The 8,437-nt window shown below is 37.8% G+C and overlaps 1 protein-coding gene across 2 annotated transcripts in view; it reads right to left on the reverse strand.

The window, feature by feature from the left end:
- Positions 1–1,386: 1,386 nt before the first annotated feature.
- The window catches only part of Coq3 (coenzyme Q3, methyltransferase), a 29,736-nt gene continuing 22,685 nt past the window's right edge, over positions 1,387–8,437 (reverse strand). For both annotated transcript variants that reach the window (XM_031366494.1, XM_031366493.1), the window contains exons 6-7: positions 3,457–3,616; positions 1,387–1,731 (exon numbers count right to left, since the gene is read on the reverse strand). In XM_031366494.1, coding sequence (XP_031222354.1) covers positions 1,511–1,731; positions 3,457–3,616 — 381 coding nt within the window. In that variant the 3' untranslated portion in view covers positions 1,387–1,510. The remainder of the gene's footprint in view (positions 1,732–3,456; positions 3,617–8,437) is intronic.

Consider the following 8,437-nt stretch of genomic DNA (forward strand, 5'->3'; position numbering starts at 1 on the left):
ACCAATTCCCAAAATACACATTCCTTTTCTTAAAAATATATATCTATATGGATTCTCAAACTCTTAGAAGCACAGCCTCCACCCCAGCCTCCTCTGTCTTTCTTTCCTTTTTTAGCTTTTATTGCATTGTGATGAGAAAAGTTACATGATTTCAATTTATCTGGATTTGTTAACATTTAAAAACATATTTTAAGTAAATAGAATTAAATCACATTCTTGTTTCCCTTTTGTACCCTAACTCCTCCCCGAGACCCCCTTCAATAACTACAATATCTTTTTTGTCATATTCTTTAAAATGTATAAAATATTATAACAATAAAAATAAGTATTATAAATGTTGTTTCATATAAACCAACAATCAATTTAACAGTCTTATGTAGATGCTCATCTATAGCAATTCTGAAAATACATTTTTCTCAATATAAATTTTAAATAACTCCAAACATATTAACTGTATATTTCAAAATAATACATCATTAATAGTATTTTCTTAAGTGAACATAAATATATAAAGACTTTTTGTTTGTTTGTTTTGTATTTAGTAGAGTTTAAAATCTTGGCTCTTACTGTGGTACAAGCCCAAAATAAGAACAATTTTTAGACATTAATAAGGCTGTATTTCAATGACCCTCACATCACCAAAGAATTTTACCTATTTTTTCTGTCCCTGGACCATAACATTTTCAAAGAACCACTTATGAAAGTAAGTCCTATACACAAAACATCACCTGAACTTCTTTTAATGTTTGAATTCAAATCCACCATATATTTAATAACCCATTTATTTCTAGAATCACATTTTTTTATAGGATAAAGTGTATTTTATTTACATAGAGGAGAAAGTATCTCACCTCTAGCTGAAGCACTATGGGCACTTGAGAGCTGCTGGTAAAAGAGGCAATTTTCTTTAATGCTGTGACCTCTGGTGGATTAACCACACTCCAGGGTAGGCCTTATATTCAAGAGAGGTTGGTCAACACAAACTGAACTCAACTAAGGGAGGGAGGGAGGGAGAGGGGGAGGTGCATGTACCTCCTAGGTTTAAAAATATTTTGTAACGTCTGGCCAGTTAGCTCAGTTGGTTAGAGCGTGGTGCTAATAAAAATATTTTGTACTCCAAAATATCAGTAATAAAAACTACAGATATTTTTTATCAGTCAAGGGCACTGTATTTTTAACTAAAATAAAAGAATACTATAGACAGCAGAGATTCAAGTTATAAGAAATAAATTGCAGCGTATGTTTCTGTTTACATGTGAGAAATGAAATGAAATGAACACACGTTTCTACAGTGAAAGCATAGAGACTTAAACTCCTTAAGCACACTTGACAGAACCTCACCAGAAAATTCTTCCAAGTGTCTCTTCGGTGACACAGAAACTTTTCTCCATTGATTTAGATATTTTTATTGACCTTTTGTTCTTCAAAATCTCTCCCCAAAAGGAGTAAGAGTTTTGACTCTGTAAACAACACAATTTCAAGCATATCTACTACAGTCCTCGGAGGGGTCTCATGTTTTCTGCTCCTCACGTACACTTGGGCTAGCCGAGCCATTAGCATGGAGTGCTTCAGTCTCCCCCTTTAAAGCAGACTCAGCAGGCTCCTGGTGTTCCTGAGCCCTGGATTTCACAGCATGGGCTGCATAGTTAAGGCTGGTACTTTCACTCCAATGCCAGTAACCTGAGAAAGGATTATAGACCAATCCTGCCACCTTTTCGACTAACAGACCATCTGAAAAAAAAAAAAGAAAGAAAAAATCTTGGACTCAATAAACATTTATCATTCAAACCATAAGAATACACAGTCACTCTTCATATTAACATAAAGTAACCAACTTAATGAACTTTAAAAATGCTTTGCAGTCATGCTTGATCATACTTAATTGCAGGTGAGAATACACACTCCCAAGCAGAGGCCTGGGTCAAACCCCAGCTCTGACTACTCTATGCTGCCCCTTTCTAGATAACACATAGAGATCATGTGCTCTGGAGCACTGGAATTAGAGGAGATCTGTCTAAAGTAGTGACTCGGTGCTTAGCCTAGAATTCTCAACAAATGTTGGCTGTCACTTGAGAATGGCTGTCAACAAGAAAACGTCTCCATAAGGTATCGTTTTTTTGCTTGTATTCTCTTTTATTTGTTGAGACAGGGCCTCACTTTGTTTAAGACTGGCCTTATTTTATTTTTTATTAATTTACTTACTTATTCACTTTACATTGGGTAGCAGCTCCCCTCCCTCCCTCCTCCCAACTCCACCCTCACAAATCCCTCCCCCAATTACCTTCTTGGGTACCGCCCCACCCTGAGACATCAAAGATTGGCTTTATTTAATACAGGCTTTCTGCATAGCCCAGGCTAGCCTTACATATCCAGTCCTTCTGGTTCAGCCTTTTAAGTGTCATAATTACAAGTATGCATCATTATGCTCAGCTCCAAAAAGATTCTTTAAAGTATCTTTTTTCTATTCTATTTTCAACAAAGATAAAGGCATCTCTAAAAGCTACCACAATGCTCTGAACTGACAATATTTTAAGAAAAATATTTTGCTGATACACTGTTGTCAACAAAAGCATAGAAAATGGTGTCTAAGTACCCAACCAGACCTCCAAAATGTCAGATGAGTGAACTAAGAAACATCCCTTAACAGAATTCAATAAACGAATCATTTATTGTGTCAAAGCATGGTAAGGCACTGTGCAGAGGATTAAAAAGAGTTTATGGGCCAGGAAAGAGTGAAGAAATATGAAAATTATATGCAACCATACTTAGAGCATACTTAGAGACAGCAGGTGAATACATACTCCTAAGCAGAATTCTGGGTTCAAATACCAACTCTGACATCTGTTGTGGTGAGTCTAAGTCACTTATCTACGTACCAGAAATACATAAGAAATGATATGGAAGTTAAAATACATCTGAGTGTAGAAGAGTCAGGAAAAATTATTGAGATATGCAGGGCTCCCCAGGAGAAACTGAGCATGTGGAGTACACCCCACACCTAGCCTTAAATAATGAAGACTACATTATCCAGGAAAGGCTTCACTGTTCATCACTCAAGGCTAAGTACAAGTCAGGGTGGTACCTACTTCATAACTATAGTTTCAAAGAGTTTAAGACATAGTTAAAGAAAGGAAACTAGGGCTGGAGAGATGGCTCAGTGGTTAAGAGCACTGACTGCTGTTCCAGAGGTCCTGAGTTCAATTCCCAGCAACCACATGGTGGCTCACAACCATCTGTAATGGGATCAGATGCCCCCTCTGGTGTGTCTGAAGACAGCTACAGTGTACTCATATACATGAAATAAATAAATAATCTTTAAAAAGAAAGAAAACTAACATCTGAAAAAAAGAAAATAGTAACCTGCTTAAATAAATGCTAGCTTACGCAATTAATAATTATACATACATAACAGGCTCAGATAGACCTCAACAACTGGAAAACAATTTTAATACTTACTTGGTTCCAAGATACTCTCTAGCTTTTCAGGTGACACAAACTTCTCCCACGTGTGAGTGCCTTTTGGAACAATGCCTGCAATTTGCTCTGAGAAAACAATTCCCAAGGCATAGGACAGTTGTGTTTTGTTAATTGTAGTAATGAATAATGAGCCACCAGGCTAAAGGGAAGAAATATATACACAAGTAAAACAATGGAAGTGAAGCATAAAAGTTAGGAGTAACTGTTAGGTAAAGGCTTGCTTCCACACTCTCCTGCTTTCTGAATGAATAAAGTACCTTTAAGATACATAAGTAGCTATAAAACATAATTACTAAAATAGCATTTTTCTCTCTTGGGAAAATCTGTTATTATAGGCAATCTAATACAGACACAGTCACTAAATCTATACATCAAGCGTAGTTTTCAACTCAAAATTTTCTTCTTGCTATTTATGTATATATATATGTATATTTATGTATATATGTATATATTCTTTTGTATGTATTAAATATTTTATCTGGGTTGATACATGTCTACATTTATATTCTTTTTTCTTTTGTTGAAAGATTTTTTGCATATATTTTTCTCTTCTTTCTTTTAAAAATAATAATAATTATTATAATAATCATTATTATTATTATTATTATTATTATTATTATTATTATTTATTTATTTGGGTTTTTTTCAACACAAAAGTTTCACTGTGTAGCCCTGGCTGAACTCACTCTGTAGATCAGCCTCTGCCTCCTGAGCACTGGGATTAAAGGTGTGTAGCACCACCGTTCAGTTAAGACAATATATTCCTACTACTGTTTTCCCACCTCCCAGGTCCTCCACACCTCCCTTCCATCTGGATCCACACCCATTCTGTCTCTTGTTAAAACACAAGAAAGTACCTCAGAAATAATAATAAAATAAAATAATAAAAAACAAATAATCAGAATATGTCAATGGCCAACCAAGAGAAAGAGCCTAAGAAAAAGCACAGGAAACACATATAGACACAGAAAAACATGTTTGCACATACAGGAATCCCACAAAAACCAAAAGTGGAAGCCATACACAAAGGACTTGTAACGTTAAAATAAAAAATGCCCTGACACAAAGAACCTCCAAAGATGTCATTGAGTTGTTTTGTGTTGGTCAGCTACTGAGGGGCATGGGGCCTACTCCTAAGAGTGGTTTGAAAAGAAAGAAAGAAAGAGAGAGAGAGAGAGAGAGAGAGAGAGAGAGAGAGAGAGACAGAAAGAGAGAGAGACAGAGAGAGAGAGAGAGAGAGAGAGAGAGAGAGAGAGAGAGAAAGAGAGAGAGAGAGAGAGAGAGAGAGAATTTGTTTCCTCAGTGAGACTGCCTTGGAGAAAACTAATTTTTCATTCCTGGTTAAGAATGGGAGTGTGGCACACGCCTTTAATCCCAGCACTTGGAAGGCAGAGGCAGGCTGATTTCTGAGTTCGAGGCCAGCCTGGTCTACAGAGTGAGTTCCAGGACAGCCAGGGCTACACAGAGAAACCCTGTCTCAAAAAACCAAAAAAAAACAAACCATAGAGAATGGGAGTGTGTATCCTTCAGCTCTAGGATCCCATGTGGCCCTGTGCAGGCCCTGTGCTTTGCTGCCAGTCTTGCTGAGTCTTCCGTAATTTCTCTCAGACACCAAGCCAAATGTGCTTGGTACAGCATTCACCTCTACATCCTGGGCTAAGAAGCATTCCCAACAAGTAATCTCTGACAAAAATAGTCATTAGGTTTAAGCATATTTTGTTTTGATTTATGTAAAGATTGTGAAGGGATCAAAATAAACTCTTAGATGAAAGCAAATCATTTATGGCAGTATTTAGCCTGCCTGTGTAATAATAATATTTATATTTCCTATGTTTATTCTCAACACAGCAAGGAAGATAATATCCCTCCTTCTTTTACCCAGTCTCATAGCCTAAAAAGAATAAAATGTCACTCCAAAATCTCTCTCTCTCTTTCTCTCTCTGCGTGTGTGTGTGTGTATGTGCGTGTTTATTGATTGCAATAGATAGATACTGTGTGTATATAGTAGGAAAAGATGTATATTTTAAATACCATTCTAAACCCAAACTAACAAAGAATACCAATATCTTAGGGTATCCATATCTCTACATGTTGTAGCTCCTCTCCGTAAACTTTAGTACTTTAAACCTTACTAACAACCATTTACGAGTGTCCAGTCTGTGCTTGCTAACATCACACTTCATGGTGACCGTGGTAAGCAATTATTTTTAAACATCTGGTCTCCATTAAAACAAAATTAAAGTTTACAGTATCAGCATTCCTCATATGTGTCAACAAGCCTCCATTCTGATATTTATATTAATATAAATACAAAAACTACTAAGGATTTTACTTGGAAAATAGAAAATGAACCTAATAAAATTCTATTTAAGATAAAACTCTTTGAAACTGTTATGGACTTGGGCCAGTGAAATGTCTCCGAGGGTGAAGGTACCAGACAGAAAGCCTGCTGTTCCAATTCCATCCCTAGGACATACATGATAGGAGAGAATTAACCCCTCAAGTGGTCCTCTACCTCAATGCACGATCTATGGCATGAGCATCCCCCACAGGCCCCCCCCCACATTAAGCTGAAATGTAATAAAAATGTAATTAAGGTATAAAAATGTCAGAGATAGAAGGTGACTAAGGAGACATAGCAATTCCATGCAATGCAGAAGTCTAGGTTGGATACATAATAGAAAAATAAAATTAGTGGAGAAACTGATGAGCCTTAGCATGTTCTCCATGCAATTACTAAGGCAATGGTTACTAATTCATGGCTAGTCTTTAGATATGTACCAGGGATCACAGGAAAAGGACACTGAAGAGGCAAGTGAGGGGTTTGGGGCACAGAACTGAAGTCAGTAAGTGATTTCAGGAAATACAGTTAAGGGTGGGCATCTGAGAGGAAGTGTCCCCTTCAACTTGGGGCACTAAGTACCTCGCGTGACACATCTCAGTTTCTACCCATATGTGAGCTGTTAATATAAAGGAAAAACAGCTGAATGCAAGTCATTCTGCATTTGCAATTCTTCCGTAAATCTACAATTATTTTACTAGAAAGCTTTCTGACTTTCAGCCAGCGAAGTAGGTAGGCTGACTGCAGATCTTCACGTCTCCTTCTGCTCCTCCAATCCAATCCCCCAGCTCACCCCTGGCTCTGCAGCAGACCACTTGCTTCTGTCTCTCTTCCCTCCCTATCCCCATCTCCAGTGGATCTCACAGATTTTCCCCTTCTTCTCTCCCTACCCCCCTCACTGCTTTATCTCCATCTGCAATTCTAGCAGGCATCTCCTGGGACATTCGGCCAGCAAAGCAGATAGGCCAGCTGCAGATCTCCACCTCTCCCTCCATTCCTCCAAGTCTCATTCCCCAGCTCTGTAGCATACAGAGCTGCTGTGGTCTCAGCTTACTCGATCCTGAGGGATTATTCTGCTCTCCTCCCTCCTGTCCACCCCATGGTCTACCACACACACTCCTAGCTCATTCTCATGTCTATGTGTCAGCTTCTAATACTTAGGAACACATTTTACCTGGACCCCAGTGACCACACCTATTGGGATCTCAGAGGAATTTCCTACCAGGCAACACATAGCCACCACACTTGCATAAGAACCATAGAGGAAACTAACCAAGGAACAAAACACCCACCCAGCAAAGACAAGAACAGATATCAGCACCTAGAATTGCAACCTTCCAATTCCACATACTTTGATGCTAGTGGAAAAGCACAACCAATAACATCTGGACAATATGTCTCTACTAGGGCCCAGCAACCCTAATTCAGAAAGTGATGAGTATTATATCAAAACTGAAGCACAAGATAAGACCTTAGACTAGCCTGTATGGATATAACAGAGGACCATAAAGGGAAAATAAATACATCCCTTAGCACAATCTATGATGACACAAACAGTGGAAGGAAGGAGTAAAACAGTTCAAAACTTGAAACTGAAATTAAAAACAAAAAAAACCCAAATGGAGGGAAATCTGCAAATGACAAATTTAGGAACTCAAACGGGAACCACAGAGGCAAGCCTCAGTGACACAATACAAAAGATGGAAGACAGGATCTCATGCACTGAAGACACAGTAGAAGAAATGTCTATCTACAAAACCAGTTCTACAGATGGTGCAAGAAGGAAAACATGAACTTAAAGAGGTTAACCACACCCAAGAAAACCCAAGGTATAGATAATCCCAGGCTAGCAAATCAAAAGAAGGGACACACACACACACACACACACACACACATGGACTGCCATCACCACCACCACCACTACAACAATAACAGGAATCAATAACGAACTGCTCATTGATAACTCTCAGTATCAATGGTCTCAATGCCCCAGTAAGACACAGAATGGAGGTAAAAACAGAATCCATCCTTTGGCTGCATCTAAGAAACACGCCTTAACATCAAAGTTAAACATATTTAAAAAACAAAAAACAAAAAAACATATTTTAAGGAAATGGACCTAAAAGCAAGCTATTATTTGCACTTAATATTTAATATTAAAATTATAATATAAAAGTTTATATGTAGACATATAATATATTTATATGTAAAATATAAATATTAAATGTTAATATTTAACAATATAGACTTTGAACCAAAACCAACCAGAAGAGATAGGGAAGAATACTATATATTAATCAAAGGAAAAACCTACCAAGAGGTCTTAGCAATTCTTAACATCTATTCACCAAACACAAAGGCACCCAAGTTTGTTAAGGAAACACTACTACAGCTTAAATCACATATTGACCCTCACATACTAATAATGGGAGACTTCAATACGCCACTATCACCAATAGGCAGATTATCAAGAAAAAAACTAGGGCGGTGGTGGCGCATGCCTTTAGTCCCAGCACTTGGGAGGCAGAGGCAGTCAGATTTCTGAGTTCCAGGACAGCCTGGTCTACAGAGTGAGTTCCAGGACAGCCAGGGCTACACATTGAAACCCTGTCTCGAAAA

This window comes from Mastomys coucha, unplaced genomic scaffold, assembly GCF_008632895.1.
Source record: "Mastomys coucha isolate ucsf_1 unplaced genomic scaffold, UCSF_Mcou_1 pScaffold14, whole genome shotgun sequence".
Lineage (NCBI taxonomy): Eukaryota > Metazoa > Chordata > Mammalia > Rodentia > Muridae > Mastomys > Mastomys coucha.